This window comes from Lagenorhynchus albirostris, chromosome 11 (genome assembly GCF_949774975.1).
Source record: "Lagenorhynchus albirostris chromosome 11, mLagAlb1.1, whole genome shotgun sequence".
Classification (NCBI taxonomy): domain Eukaryota; kingdom Metazoa; phylum Chordata; class Mammalia; order Artiodactyla; family Delphinidae; genus Lagenorhynchus; species Lagenorhynchus albirostris.
The window spans coordinates 18445032-18460946 of NC_083105.1; the positions used below are offsets into that span (position 1 = coordinate 18445032).

The 15915-nt window shown below is 47.9% G+C and overlaps 1 protein-coding gene across 1 annotated transcript in view; it reads right to left on the reverse strand.

Annotated features, from left to right (window-relative positions):
* The window catches only part of STAB2 (stabilin 2), a 157655-nt gene that overhangs the window by 1610 nt on the left and 140130 nt on the right, over positions 1-15915 (reverse strand). The window contains exons 61-68 of the mRNA XM_060166874.1: positions 13538-13671; positions 11818-11983; positions 11566-11672; positions 8940-9059; positions 8013-8153; positions 5698-5805; positions 4638-4766; positions 3547-3663 (exon numbers count right to left, since the gene is read on the reverse strand). Coding sequence (XP_060022857.1) covers positions 3547-3663; positions 4638-4766; positions 5698-5805; positions 8013-8153; positions 8940-9059; positions 11566-11672; positions 11818-11983; positions 13538-13671 — 1022 coding nt within the window. The remainder of the gene's footprint in view (positions 1-3546; positions 3664-4637; positions 4767-5697; positions 5806-8012; positions 8154-8939; positions 9060-11565; positions 11673-11817; positions 11984-13537; positions 13672-15915) is intronic.

The following is a 15915-nucleotide window of genomic DNA, read 5'->3' on the forward strand; positions in this document are numbered from 1 at the left end:
GGTTGAATGAGAAGGGTTGAGCTGAACCCTGTATCTGGGATACTCTCTCACCTGCCTCTGGCGAGTCTTTCATGCACAGGGCTCATGGAGAGCATTGAACAGGATGTGTAATTTCTCCCCCTTACTTTTAAAATGAGGTTGATTTCAATATCACAAGGCTTACAGAAATAGACTATTAGTAGATGCAGTTTAGCTGAACTTGCCCTTGCAGTTTGGACTGGAAACTTTTACATGGGTTTGATTGAAAAAACAGGATTTATGATCTGGTTATTTTTCAGTATTGCAGACATATTAAATCTACCACAGACACTAAGAACCATGGGATATTTGCATTTGGTTCACTGCAGAAAAATAGTAACAAATGTTGCACTCTGCACGCTTACAATGGTGCAATAAAGAACTGTAATGTTTCAGTGCCAACTTACAGAAATTCAATACAGCTCCTGCCCCGTGGAGTCGGGGTGCGTCACCCTCCCAACGTGGATGTGTTCACCACCGTGTAAGCTCTCTGAATCCCCTACGATTGGGACTTTATGGATGAAGATGGGAGTAGAAGGATGAGAGCTCACCTCTTCTTATGAAAACACCAAAATCGCAACTAACTGCTAAACAACCATTGACAAAAAAACACTGGAACCTACCAAAAAAGGTATCCTACGTCCAAAGACAAAGAAGAAGCCACAATGAGACGGTAGGAGGGGCACAATTGCGATAAAATCAAATCCCATACCTGCTGGGTGGGTGAACCACAAACTGGAATATAATTATATAGCAGAGGTTCTCTCATAGGAGTGAAAGTTCTGAGCCCCACATCAGGCTCCCCAGCCTGGGGGTCTGGCAATGGGAGGAGGAGCCCCCAGAGAAACTGGCTTTGAAGCCCTGCAGGGTTTGATCGCAGGAATTCCACAGGACTGGGGGAAACCAACTCCACGCTTGGAGGGTGCACACAGGACCCAGGGGAAAAAGCCGTGACCTCATAGGAGCCTGGGCCAGACCTACCTTCTGGTATTGGAGGGTCTCCTGAGGAGGCGGGAGGCGGCTGTGGCTCACTGCGGGGACAAGATACCGGCGGTGGTAGTTCTAGGGAGTATTCATTGGTGGGAGCCCTCTTGGAGGCCACCATTTTCTCAACCAAGACGTGACGCCATCCAACAGCCTGTAAGCTCAGTGCTGGGACGCCTCTGGCCCAACAACCCAGAGGGTGGGGATACAGCCCCACCCATCAGCAGACAGCCTGCTTAAAGCCTTCCTGAGTGATAAACACACCCTCTGACATGGCTGCGGCCACCAGTGGGACAAGACCCAGCTCCACCCACCAATAGGCAGGAACCAGTCCCTCCCACCAGGAAGCCTGCACAGCCTCGCCCACCAGGGGGCAGACAGCAGAAGCAAGAAGAACTACAACCCTGCAGCCTGCGGAATGGAAACAGCAATCACGCAAAGTAAGACAAAATGAGACAGCAGAGGAATATGTCCCAGATGAAGGAACAAGATAAAACCCCAGAAGAACAATTAAGTGAAGTGGAGAGAGGCAATCTACCTGAAAAAGAATTCAGAATAATAATAGTAAAGATGATCCAAGACCTCAGAAAAAGAATGGAGGCACAGATTGAGAAGATACAAGAAATGTTTAAGAAGGACCTAGAAGAACTAAAGAACAAACAAACAGAGATGAACAATACAATAACTGCAATGAAATATACACTAGGAGGAATCAATAGCAGAATAACTGAGGTAGAAGAATGGATAAGTGGGCTGGAAGACAGAATGGTGGAATTCACTGCTGCAGAACAAAATAAAGAAAGAAAAATGAAAAGAAATGAGGACAGTCTAAGAGACCTCTGGGACAACATTAAATGCACCAACATTTGCATTATGGGGTCCCAGAAGAAGAGAGAGAGAAAGGATCTGAGAAAATATTGGAAGAGATAATAGCTGAAAAATTCCCTAACATGGGAAAGGAAACAGTCACCCAAGTCCAGGAAGTGCAGAGAGTTCCATACAGGATAAACCCAAGGAGAAACATGCCGAGACACATAGTAATCCAATTGACAAAAATTAAAGACCAAGAAAAACATATTAAAAGCAACAAGGGAAAAGCAACAAATAACATACAAGGGAATCCCCATAAGGTTATCAGCTGATTTCTCAGCAGAAACTCTTCAGGCCAGAAGGGAGTGGCATGATATATTTAAAGGGTTGAAAGGGAAGAACCTACAACCAAGATTACTCTACCCAGCGAGGATCTCATTCAGATTCGATGGAGAAATCAAAAGCTTTACAGACAGGCAAAAGCTAAGAGTATTCAGCACCACCAGACCAGCTTTGCAACAAATGCTAAAGGAACTTCTCTAAATGGAAAAGAAAAGGCCACAACTAGAAACAAGAAAATTATGAATGGAAAAGCTCACTGGTAAAGGCAAACAAACATACAGTAAAGGTAGGAAATCATCTGCATACAAATATGATTATCAAAACCAGCAATTATGAGAGGAGAGTGCAAATGCAGGATACGGGAAATGCATTTAAATTAAAAGACCAGCAACTTAAAACAATCTTGTTTATATATAGACTGCTATATCAAAACCTCATGGTAACCACAAACCAAAAATCTACAATAGAGACACACACACACACACACACACACAGAGGGATTTTTTGGAGGCTTCCTCACATGGGTATGATTGATTATTAGCTCTGTTTCTAGCCCCTCTCTCCTCTTTTAAGGGTGAAGGGTGGGGCTGAGAATTCCAACCTTCTAATCATGGCTTGTCTTTCTGGTGACCAGCCCCCATCCAGGAGCCCACCCAGAAGATCCTCATCAGAACAGAAGATGCCCCTAGTGTTCTTATCACTTAGGAAATTACAAGGGTTTATGAGCTCTGGGGCAGAGACCAACATACATTTTCTCTTATCTCCCTCCTAGCTTCTCAGTCCAGACCCGGTAATAAATTACAGGCAGGGCGGTATCTTCCACATTCAGCGTGAGTGGGGTGCCCTGCCATGGGGTTAACGTCGGTGGAGGTTCCGTCTAAGCTCAAGCATCACTAACTCTAGAAACAAGTGGTCCTTTCCTGGAAGACCAGAGCAGAATATGCTCCCCGAGATATAAAAGACCCTTATCAAAGAAGCGTAGCTCCTAAAGCAAGCCGCAGCTCTGACAACAGGCAAGAGGGTCCAGGGCAACATTGTAAATGTTGAAGCAGTTTATGTCTTAACTTTGCGCCTGCTGCCTCGTCAATGTTTGTGGCAGAATTTGGCCCAGGATTTCTTCTCACCTGGTCACGAGGTAGGGGTTGGGCAACCCCTAGTTCTCCCCTGCCTCTAACTGTTGGACGCCTCTGCCGTCCACCCAAGAGAGCTCAGAATGCTACACAACTACACGGCTTCACCCAGCTCACAACACTCGATTGTAGGCTTGTTGCCGGGAGACACGTTCTAGTAGTTGAGATTTCTTGGTGCAGAGCTTTCCACTGAGATGTGCTGAAAGACATCGTTCCCCTGCACCCCAGCTGAACCTGCTCCTAGATAAAAACACACACTCACCATGAAGGGGTCGTAGGAAGGTTCTGGGGTTGCTGAGGCTGTGTTCTCGTACGTGGGGTTCGAGATATTCTCGGGCTGCTGCTTGCCGAGAGCTGCCACGTCGATATCCTCTTCCGACTGCTCGGAAAGACAAGCACAGGGCTGAGCACCACCAAGTCCCCGAGGCAGGAGCGTCTCATCAAAACTGGGGGGTAAAGCAAGCCACCCCCCGCCCACCTCCGGGAGCTTTTTGCTTTTCCTTTTATTGAGATCTGACTTACATATAATATCATGCACCAATCTTAAATGTTCAGTTCAATGACTTCTTAATACGTCCCCCCAGGTATGACCACCACCCAAGTCAGCATATAGGGCATCTCCATCCCCCCCAGGAGGTACCCTCATGCCCCTCGCCTGCCAATATCCGGTCCCACCCAGGGTAACTGCTATTCTGACTCCTGTCACCTGGAGTGGTTTTGCCTGTCCTTGAACTTAGCATAAAAGGAATCATACAGCACGTGCACTTTTGCTAGATGTGATGTTTTATAAATCATGTATATGGTGCTGATAAATACACAGGCTATCTGCCAGAAGGAAGTGACCTGCTGCTTGGGGGCTGCTGGTAACCCTGGCCCCCAGTGTCTCCCCAGGGTCACCCCACCATCAGCCGAGACCCGCTGACCTGGATGTGGGCTCAACAGTTCAAAGAGGGCCAATGTGTTTCCCTGGCTGTGGCGTGAGGCCTCTGGCTGTGTAGGTCCCTACCCTGTCCCCACCCTCAGAGTCAGCCTCGAAGCTCAGATCAATCCCGGTGGGTGCCTGTCTTGTGAATCCTCCAAGGTGAGTGGCCTCCTGGGCCCCTGGTGAATTTGCCTCCAAGCCAGACCCCTGGCACGAAGAGCAGCCCATCACCCTCCTCCGTGTCCTGTCTCGGCCAGGAAGAGGGCCTTGGAGCTCCCACTGCTGCTCTCTTAGGGGCAGAGGCCCCACCCAGGAGACGGGGAGTGTGTGCCAGGCGCCCAGCTGCCGGTGAGCTCTCTGAAGCAGCCCAGAGCCGGGCTGGGTTTCAGAGAGGACCCCCGTGCCCATGTTCCCGTTTTTCTCCGTCTTACCTCAAAATGCTGAAAGCCAATTGTTCTCCGGTTTAATCGAAAGTAAGAATATGCAGCCAGAGCGATGGCTCCAATGACCAGGATGATGGCAAAGAACATCCCCGTTCCCAAGCCAGCGTGGCTTGAAGTCTGAACACAGAAAGGGGAGCGGTTGCTACTCAAAACTGTGACTTCCCCAAAGAGGTGTGCTTTCTGGAGCCTACCCCATTCTGGCTGGCCTGAGGCATCTTGGTACCAGTTGGGATAAAAATAATGATAAAATTGTTAACATGTATCTAGCCCTTACTATTTCCAGGGTCTGTTCTAAGCCCCCTTACACAAAATAATCCATTTAAATGTATAATAACACAAGAGATAAGAACAATTTTTATTGTTTCCACTTTCATACGGGAGAATGGAGACACAGAGCGGGTAAGCACTTGCCCAATATCACACAGCCTGTGAGTGGTAGAGGTGGGCTTTGGAAGCGAGCCTGGCTTTGGAACTTATGTGCTTAACCACTAGGCTGTGGAACTTCCCAGCAGCCAGCTGTGCTCGCCCCTCCCTCATACTTTTAGAACAAAGTTAGAATACTAACATCACCACCACCAACCAACCACAGCCGACCAACTCTTATATAGCATGTACTATGTGCCAGGGACTGTCTTCATTATTTTATATTAACTCGCCCTCCCAAGAACCCAGGGAGGAAGGCATTACGACCTCGATTTTGCAGATAAGAAAAATGGGGCTCAGTGATGTTCTGGGGCTTGTCTAAGGTCACACGGTTACGAAGTGGAGATGCTCAGGATTTTCACTCCCTTTCCGGTGGTGTCTCCATGGCCCATCCTGCCCTTTTCATTCAACAGATATTGATGGTGACAGGTGTTATGTTGCTAACGCACTGGAGTGGGGGTGGGATGCGACAGGGCCCGGCATCCCTGAGGCCAGCTGCCGTGGATGGGGGAGGCGCCTCCAGTATCCGGAGGAGGGGTGGACAGGGCTTCCGGGAGTAGTTTGCTTCTTGGGGAGTGGACATTGGGATTCCCCCGGCCCCTCACCAGGAACCCTGGATACTCACCGCTGGGATGGGAGGTGCTTTTAAAGGCCTGGAAATGACATGAATAATCCCATTGGAGGCAAAGATGTCCCACTGCAGAATGGCTCTTCCATCAACGAACCTGGTCTCCTAGGGGAGATGAGAAGAGGCTGGTGGAGATCTCTGACCACCTGACTCTTACTTCCCATGTGGGCAGCCCTTTCACGGAGCAAAATTTCCCTGAGGTCGTGGCGCCTGGGCTTCAGGCCAGTCCTCACTGACAGGTAGCATAGGACTTGCGCTCACCCTCTGGACAGCCCAAAACACATTAGTAGCTCTTGTGCCAATAAGCTGATCTAAGAGCTGCAGAGACCCCAGGAGGTCATTCTGTCCAGCCCACTTGTTTAACAGATGAGAGTTCAGAAGGAAAATGGTCTGTCCAAGATCACCCAGGTCGTAGGTGGCAAATCCCATGCCTCTGGATTCCAGATCCACTGCTGTGAACATCACACCACACTGTTAGAAAGGGATGTTAAGTGATCTGATTCCTTGCTAATCAAAGTGTGCTCCACTGGCTTGTGGCGTGGACAGTCACCTGAGAGTGCTTAGAAGTGCAGAACCTGAGGCCTCACAACCCACCCACTGAATCACAACATGCATTTGCACAAACCTGTAGGTGATTAAAATGCATAGTAAAGTTTGAGAAGCACTGGTCTAAACTACTGATCGTCGGTAATAAAGATCATTAATTAGGTAAAAATTAAAAGTAATTCATTTAGCTCTTGCTACATGTCAGACACTACTATCACACGTCGAAAGACTTGAATCACTGAATCTCCATAAAAGCCTATGATTTGACAAAACTGCAATGAGGTTTCGCCTCACACCAGTCAGAATGGCCGTCATCAGAAAGTCTACAAATAATAAATGCCGGAGAGGGTGTATCCAGCAATCCCACTCCTGGGCGTATATCTGGAGAAAACCATAATTCGAAAAGATACACGCACCCCAATGTTCATAGCAGCACTATTTACAATAGCCAAGACATGGAAGCAACCTAAATTTCCATTGACAGATGAATGGACAAAGAAGATGTGGTACATATATACAATGGAATATTACTCAGCCATAGGAAAATGAAATAATGCCATTTGCAGCAACATGGATGGACCTAGAGATTATCACACTAAGTCAGGCAGAAAGACAAATATTATCATATGTATCACTTATATGTGGAATCTAAAAAAATGATACAAACGAATTTATTTACAAAACAGAAACAGACTCACAGACAAAAAACAAACTTATGGTTAACGCAGGGGAAAGGTAGGGAGGAGGGATATATTAGGAGTATAGGATTAACAGATATACTCTACTATATATAAAATAGATAATTAACAAGGACCTACTATATAGCACAGGGAACTATAGTCAATATTTTGTAATAACCTATATGGGAAAAGAATCTGAAAAAATATATATATAATTGAATATATATATAACTGAATCATTTTGCTGTACTCCTAAAACTAACACAACATTGTAAATCAACTATACTTCGATTAAAAAATATATTTTTAAAAAAGCCTATGATTTGAACATCATGGTTGTCATGGTCACATTACCACCACCACTATCACTACTTCTAATATCACTACCACCACTATCATCCCCACCATTATCCATCATCATCATCAAAATAATCATCACCACCACCACCATCATCATCATCAACACACCACCATCATTAACATCACCATTATCAAAATAATGTCACTATTATTACCATCATAATTATCATCATTACCAACATCATTAACACCACCATTATCAAAATATCACTATTACCACCACCATAATCATCATCACCGTTACCACCACCACCACCATCATCATCAACATCATTAACACATCACCAACATCCCTGCTTTTCAGATGAGGAAATTGGGACACTTAGAAGTGAGATAACTTGTCTAAGTTCCTAGAGCTAGTGAGTGGCAGAACTGGTTTTCATACGAGGGTCATTTGACTTGAAGGCTCACATGTTAACACCTAGGATAGGCTGGCAATCTGACAGAAATAAGGGCAGAGAATCAGACTGCTTTAAAATGGTTTCATTTAAAGCTGGTTCACCAGCTTCTGGGGCTGGCGGTCACCAATGGCTTATTTCCCAAAGGGTAGGGGCTGCCTGACAGTCAGTGTGGTGTGTTCTGGTGTGTAGCTAGTACCGCTAACTGCAGCTTTGGAGTTTACTTTCACATTATAAGAGTTGCCATCTATTAAGCACCTACTCTCTGCTAGGAGCTTGGCATGTATTATCCCCACTTCCCCCTATAAGCCCAGAAGACTTTTCATACCAGTTGGCGCTGGTCCTGGCTGGAGGTGATGAGCAGCTGGCTTCCCAGCCTAGTGTGCAGGACGGTACCGTTGACAAGGTCATTGTAAAAAAAGATGCTGACATTGGCGAGATGGTGCTCGATGTCCCGCCCAGACAGAGTCTGAGAGCAAAGAAGAGACACGAAAACGGTCTTTAAAGGCCAAGCAATATTTTCTCCTTTTAATGACGAGGATGACCCAGGGAAAAAAAATCACTTCGCAAAGCCTTGGTTTTTCTGCCTCCACTTTGAAAGTCATTTTTATGGACAAAGCAGAGCTTCCCAGTGGTGCCCTGGGAGGAATGGGTCTTGAGTGGGTAACAAGTGAGCAGAGCTACTGCTTCTCTCAGCCCTCAGTGGGGTCTGGGCTGTCAGAGCCCGTGGGTGGGCTGAATAAACACTGCCAGTTCCTCTCTGTGCCGTGACATGAAAAAGGTTGATGTAGTAGATCAGTTGCACCCATGGCCCTGGTCTTCACCCCTCCCCGTATCCTTGCCCTTAACCACATCATCTGAGGGCCTCCCACTCTGACTTTGGGCTCAGCCACATGACCTGTTGGGCCAGTGGCATATTAGCAAATGTGACCAGACGGGGGCTTAGAAAGCACTGGCAGGACTGGGCTTGCTCTCACCACAAGCCCGGGCTAGCCTGCTGGAGGATGAGAGCCCTGCGGAGCAGAGCCCCAGACAAGCCAGCCTAGGTAACCTGACGGCCAGCCCGGCTTAGACACACGAGCACGCCTGGCCTAGCCCGGAAGAACTGCCAGCCGATCTACAGATGTTGGAGCTAAATACATGTGTAGCCACTGCATTCTGGGATCGTTTGTAACATTGCACTATTGTGGTGATAGACAACTGATACTGTCTAGAAGCGCTAGCCTAAAGCACAGACATCAGGAACCCAACTCACCTCATTTTCCCCCAGCCCGCTGTTCTGTGGCACAAAGAGGGTGCTTCGGATCGACAGGTCAGTCAGGTGTTTCAGAAACGCCCGGCCTCTGGCTGAGCTGTTGGAATAGGCCAGCACTTCCTGGGGAGAGGAAGGAGGTGGTCAGACGGGTCAGCCTGGTGTGCAGGGACCGGGGTGGCTGGAGAGGGTAGCATCACCCCTCTGGGAATATTCCTGCTGGTCGTCCCAACTCAGGCTGCCACTCGTCCGCTCTTCTGTCTGACTGCCCCTTGAGAAGATTGCAGGAGGATTTTTCCTTTCCTCAATAAATCCTCTGGTCCCAAGTCACAGCCAGATCACAGGCCATTCTCAACACGACAGCCCGTGTGGTCTTTGAAACGTTAAGTGAAATCTTGAGTCTCCTTTTGTCAAAACCCTGCAAGGGCCCCCACTTCTCCCAGAGGAAAAGCCAAAGTCCTTACCGTGGCCCGTGAGGCCCAAACCATCTGGACTGTTGCTCCTCTGACCCCGTGCCCGGCTGTCCTCTCGCTCACTCTGTTCCAGCCACACTGGCCTCCCTGACGTTCCTCAGGCTTGCCCAGCACTCTCCTGCCTTTCATCCTTTGCCTGGTTGTTTCTTCTGCCTGGAAGATTCTTCCTCCAAATCTGCACGGTTAACTTCCTCTCTTCTGTTCACACTTTACTCACGTGTCACCTTCTCACTAAGGCCTTTCCTCATCACTCTATGCAAAATGGGAACCCTGGGCTTCCCTGGTGGCGCAGTGGTTGAGAGTCCGCCTGCCGATGCAGGGGACACGGGTTCGTGCCCCGGTCCGGGAAGATCCCACATGCCGCGGAGCGGCTAGGCCCGTGAGCCATGGCCACTGAGCCTGCGCGTCCGGAGCCTGTGCTCCGCAACGGGAGAGGCCACAGTGGTGAGAGGCCCGCGTAACGCAAAAAAAAAAAAAAAAAAAAAAAAGGGAACCCTGTGGTTCCCCTTACCCTCCCCACCCCACCCCCCATAGCCTAGATCATCTTCTAGCTTTCAATACTATTTATTTATTCTGTTTATTGTTTGTCTATTTTGTTCACTGATATATCTGAAGCACTTTGTAAGTACTCAATAAATACTCACTGAACAGATTTTAAAAAGTCACACTACCCAGTTCAGCTTTGTCATTGTGCAGAGAGTACCACTGACACCCAGAGAAGATAATTTGCTGAAGGGCACGTAGCCAGTGAGTTTTGTTCTACACCGTCTTTTCTCTGAGATGCTGTCACAAGCCAAGCTCCCATGCAGCACAAATATTGGTTTGGCTGTTTACCTTTAGAGTATTTACGGTAACACTGAATTTTTAGACGAGTTAGGTGGATACCTTTGGTCTGTGGAAAAAGGCTCGCCATTGTGGGGTCCTTGGTTTAGCTTCTGCCCTGCTCCTACAAGCCCTATACTTATGCTCAGTCCCCTCTCCTTGGCTATGTCCTTGACCTTGCTAAGCCTCAGTTTCTTTATCTGCAAAATGGGAATAACAGCAGAAGTGACTTCATAAGGTTGCATAAGGATTTATTCCTTCTAGCAAGTATTTATTGAGCACCTACTATATGCCAGCCACAAGGCAGAGAAAATCCTTTCCCTTATGGAGCTTATGTTCTATGAACCAAGCGAAAAGGGCCCTGAAAGGGCTCAGTACAATGCCCCGTGCAAAGGAAGTGCGTAAGAAATTTTAGCTATTGTTATTAAAATTATTAGCTCAGTTCTTTCATCAGTCAACACCAATTCCTTCTCTAACAGGGGCTTTCTCTTCATTGGACGTGCCTTGTAGAATATTAAAGTGACTTTAAGTGCAGTGCAGGAATTCCCTGGCGGTCCAGTGGTTAGGACTCTGCGCTTTCACTGCCGAGGGTGTGGGTTCGATCCCTGGTTGGGGAAGTAAGATCCCGCAAGCCGCATGGTGGAGCCGAAAAGAAAAAAAAAAAAGTGCAAAATGCAAGCTGACCCCGTGTTGAGAATCTGGCTCACTGGGTGACCACCAGGCAGACTTAGCTAACTGTGCCCTACCCTGTCCACAAAGATAAAAGAGCATCTTACTCCTCCAGGGCCGACTCTGAAGCTGCTGTAGTTGCACACAGAGATAAGAATACCAGCCAGTACCAGTATAGCATTTTGCATTTGCTGGCCACAGGGCTAAGCGCTTTACAAATATTAGGTCATCTATTTATCACAGTGCCCCTATGAGACTGGTGCTATCATCATCTCCATTTTACAGATGAGCAAACTGAGGCTCAGAAGGGAAAGTAACTCATGTAAGGTGCTGCACCAAGTGGCAAACCTAAGCTTCAGCCTCAGGCAGTGAGGCTCAGTGCCCACGCCCTTTCGAGACTTTTTTTTTTTTTTTTGGCTGCGCCACACGTCATGTGGGATCTTAGTTCCCTGACTAGGGATTGAACCCGCGGCCCCTGCACTGGAAGCGTGGGGTCTTAACTACTGGACCGCCAGGAAGTCCCTTTTTTTTTGTGTGTCAGTGTCCATGCTCTTAACTATGACTGTGAACCTCTGTCTTCTTTGAAGGACTCACCTCTCTAATACCTGCTTTGAGGCGACCCCTCCACCCCGAGGCGAAAGCAAACAGACATGGTACATACATACCGTCAGGAAGTTTGTGAGCGAGGGGAAGGACATCAGGACCTGCAACAGATTTCCACTGCACGAGAAGCCATCTCCCACGTAGCCTGCCTTGCAGGTGCAGTTCACATCTGGAAGGCAGGAGCACATGGGGGCCCGCCCCAGTGAGGCAGGGGCCTGGGCTGCCCCAGCTCACCCTGGGAGGTCGGCTGGCCAGGCTGAGGATTGCTCAGCAGCTGCATGGCCTGGAATCTAAAGGGGCGTGTGCGCCGTTACCTTTCATCCGGTAGCAGAAGACATCCCACATTTCACTCTTGTTGTTTCTTGTTCCGTAGTCCACTATCCCAATGAGACCGGAGCCACAGTTCTGGGAGGAGTAGGATGTGGGGTAGGCTACTCGCCCACTGTCCAGCCAGCCTGCTGAGCAGAGGTGGTACTTGGCCTGTAGGGACACAGATGTGGCCATGGGTCAGCTGTGATTTCATATTTGTTGTGGAGTTCTTTGGGTAACGTCTGACTCCCCCATCAGACTGAAAACTCCATGGAGTTTGGAATTATGGCTCATTTTGCCTATTGTACCCCGTGCCTGGAACATAGTAGGTGTTCATTAAATTTTTGTTGATTGAGCCATTGGATGGATGAAAGTGGTGCCTTCTCTTTCCTGTAGGTGCCCGGGTCCTTCACACTCATTTTTCTTCCCTCTGCTCTCGAGAAAGGATTTGCAATCAGCCATTTTTTCCCTGGGTGCAAATTCTTCTGCTTATGGGTTGATAGAACTGTAACCGATCATCAGTCGTCATCCTCACCATCACCATTCACTGTAACACTTATTGAGAGCTTATTCTGGGCCAGGTTCTGTTGCAAGGGCTTTTCATGTGTCAGCACCTTTCACACTTATATCAACCCTTTGAGATAGAAACTTAAAAAAAACCTCTATCATATAATTGAGAAAATAGAGGCAAAAAGGGTTAGGTAACTTGCTCAAAGTCATACAGCCAGCGAGTAGCGGAGCTGAGATTCACACCCATGCAGTCTACTCCAGAGCTCTTAATCTTAAAAACTGAGTTCCTACTGTGTGCCAGTCACTGTACCATATTACCTTTAGTCCTCATACAAACATGCCCGGTGGGACAGAGGTTTCAATGGCTTGATCAAGGCCATACAACCAGCAAGCAGGAGAAACAAGAAATTCTGACCCTCCAAGATGCTGGGTCCTGGCATCAAAGGCTTTGCTCCTTGGTAAAGAAACGTCAGGTCTGAGGATCTGGTAGTGATGGAGGTTGGAGGGCAGTAACATCATCCTGATGGACAGTGGTCTCCTCTACTCCCAGTGAGCAGTCACTAGCAGGTCACTCAAAGTCGCTGACCTTTCCTAATTGGCTTCTGGTTTTAGAGGCTAAGAGAGTAGCCCTGACCAGAGCTCCATTTCCTCCCTGCCTGTGGCTGAGAGCTGGGGCACTTCCCATGTACTCCCTTCACAGCCCCTCCAGACAAAGAGAGCCCCGGCTATTCCAGAAAACTCAGCTGCTTTGTGGGTTCAGGGAGACCCTAGGCTTGTGGTTAACTGATCTCTTTCTGGTTTCCATCTATGAGGTACACACTCCCAGTCTGTGCCTCTGCCTTGGTGGTTGAATGTCATGATCGAGAGAAGACTTTTGGAGTCAGGGGTACATGGAATGCTGGACCTGCCACTTCTTGGCTGGGTGACATTGGGCACATTACCTTTCAGAGCCTCAGTTGCCCTCTCTGTAAAAAGATAGGAATACCTGCCTCCAGGGATGTTGTAAGAATGGACAGCAATGTCAGGGAAGCACCCCACACTGTGCCTGACACACGGTAGACTCCCGGTGGACATGACGAATCGTTATTGCTCCAGGAGCTCCCTGAACTCCCCGCTCCAGGAAGGCAACAGCCTGAGTCTCCCCTGTGTCCAGAGGAAGCTGCATCTCCTCCCCTGAAGACCCTGCCTGCACAGTGCCCGCCAACTGGGCCCCACCTTCTGGGCGTAGGAGAGCTGGTTGTAGGTTGCCATGGTTGCAGCTTCCTTGGTACAGGCCTCTCTGGCTTTGTCAAAGGTCAGCTTGTACTGGCCCAGCGGGGAGCGTAGATGGAACACTCCAGCGGTGGTATCTAGAAGGGGGAGGAGAGGAATCGTCCAGGCCAGCCCCCCTGGCTGGCAGTGCTTTCATCAGAGGTTTTCAAAGTGGAAGGCTGACCGTATCCCAGGGTTTCTTGGGATGCCACTCCCCTTTGAGATGTCATTTAAAATACTTATTTCTTTTCTAACTATGAAAGTAGCACGTGTCTGGTAGAAATCTGGGCCATACGGAAAAGAAAAGAGATGAACAAAAATCACCTACAGTCCCGCTCTCTGGAAATAATCATTACTCCATGGCTAACATTCTGATGTACTTCCGTACAGAATTTTTATTTTTGTAACTTTTAATTTTGATGTAATTTCACCCTTCCAGTCTTTTTCCCTGTCCGTTTACATGTCATATATACCACAAGTGTGGCAGTATGCTGCATATTTAGCTTTTAGAAATCTTTCTTATAACGCGAAATCACGATTATTTCCCAATATTATAAATTTTCTCTGGCAACATAATTTCCCCTTGACACTTTTAGTTGAACACTTTTTGTGAACTTCACAGCCATGAAAAAAAAATACATTAAAATGAGTTTCTGCCAACGACCCCATGTGTTTTCTGATTGCCACCATGCCTTTACAAAAGCTTTCTAGCCATTTCCCCCTAAGATACTAGAAGATTTTAATCCTTTTTAAATAGTTGGTATCTTTTTTTAACCAGTTAATGCAGAGACCAATGCATGTGACTTCAAGAAACAAGTCAAATTTTTATATTGTCAAGTTCTTTATCAAATGCCACTAAAAGGGTACTTTCTACCCCCAAAAGAGCGAAGTTTAAGATTTTTTTCTTTCTTTCTTTCTTTTTTTTTGGCTGCCCGGCTTGCGGGATCTTAGTTCCCTGACCAGGGATCGAACCTGTGCCCCCTGCAGTGGAAGTGTGGGGTCCTAACCACTGGACCACCAGGGAATTCCCAAGATTTTCTTCTTTGACTGCAGACAATAGTATATTCATCCACAGGCCATATAATCTTGTCAGCCACACCTGAAATATAAACACTTACCAAAATAACAGCTTGGGGAAGGACGGAAAGGTGTTTAGCCTTGTCTCCTTCTCAAGTCAACACGATTCTTTTTTTAAAATTAATTATTTTTTGGCTGCGCTGGGTCTTTGTTGCTGTGCACAGGCTTTCTCTAGTTGCAGCGAGCGGGGTCTGCTCTTTGCTGCAGTGCGCAGGCTTCCCTTGTTGCGGAACACGGGCTCTAGGCATGCGGGCTTCAGTAGTTGCAGCACGTGGGCTCAGTAGTTGTGGCACGTGGGCTCAGTAGTTGCGGCACATGGGCTCTAGGGTGCGTGGGCTTCAGTCGTTGTGACACATGGGCTCAGTAGTTGTGGCACGTGGGCTCAGTAGTTGCAGCACATGGGCTCAGTAGTTGCAGCGTGCAGGCTCTAGGGTGTGTGGGCTTCAGTCGTTGTGACACATGGGCTCAGTAGTTGTGGTGCATGGGCTCAGTAGTTGCAGCACATGGGCTCAGTAGTTGCAGCATGTGGGCTCTAGGGTGTGTGGGCTTCAGTAGTTGTGGTGCGCGGGCTCAGTAGTTGTGGCTCGCGGGCTCTAGAGCACAGGCTCAGTAGTTGGGGCACATGGGCTTAGTGGCTACGCGGCATGTGGGATCTTCCCGGACCAGGGCTCGAACCCGTGTCCCCTGCACTGGCAGGCGGATTCTTAACCACTGCGCCATCAGGGAAGTCCCCACAATTCTTAATAGTGCCCTTGAGTGGATATAACAGTATATTTGATCATCCTTTACTGTTAGATATTTGTTATTTCTAATTTTTTGTGATGTTAGGTAATGCTGGGATGGTATGTTTCCCGTTATTCAATTCTTAGATTATTTCAATAGGATGTGTCCCTTGAATGTCTTGAGGCTCTCTGCACACATTGCCGAATTGGATGCCACAGAGGCTGTGTGTTTGCCCTCCTCGGAACTGTGTGAGAGTAGGCACTTCCTCCTGAGTGTGGGATGCCTCCGTAGCCCGCCCACCGGGACAGCTGAGGCATCCCAATGCCATCTCGTCTTCTTAAGGGTAACCACTCAGCCACAACAGAAGGTGGGTCCAGTGTGACGCTCAGTCACTTCATATCACTACCATCACTGTCTCAGTATTCATAAAAAAGTAGAAGAGAAAAGCCCCCTGGAGAAGATGGGCGATGTTCCACGAACTGAATAGATTCAGTGAGTTGTGGGAACAGGCAGGACTGGCTGAATGAATCGCGCCCTAAAGA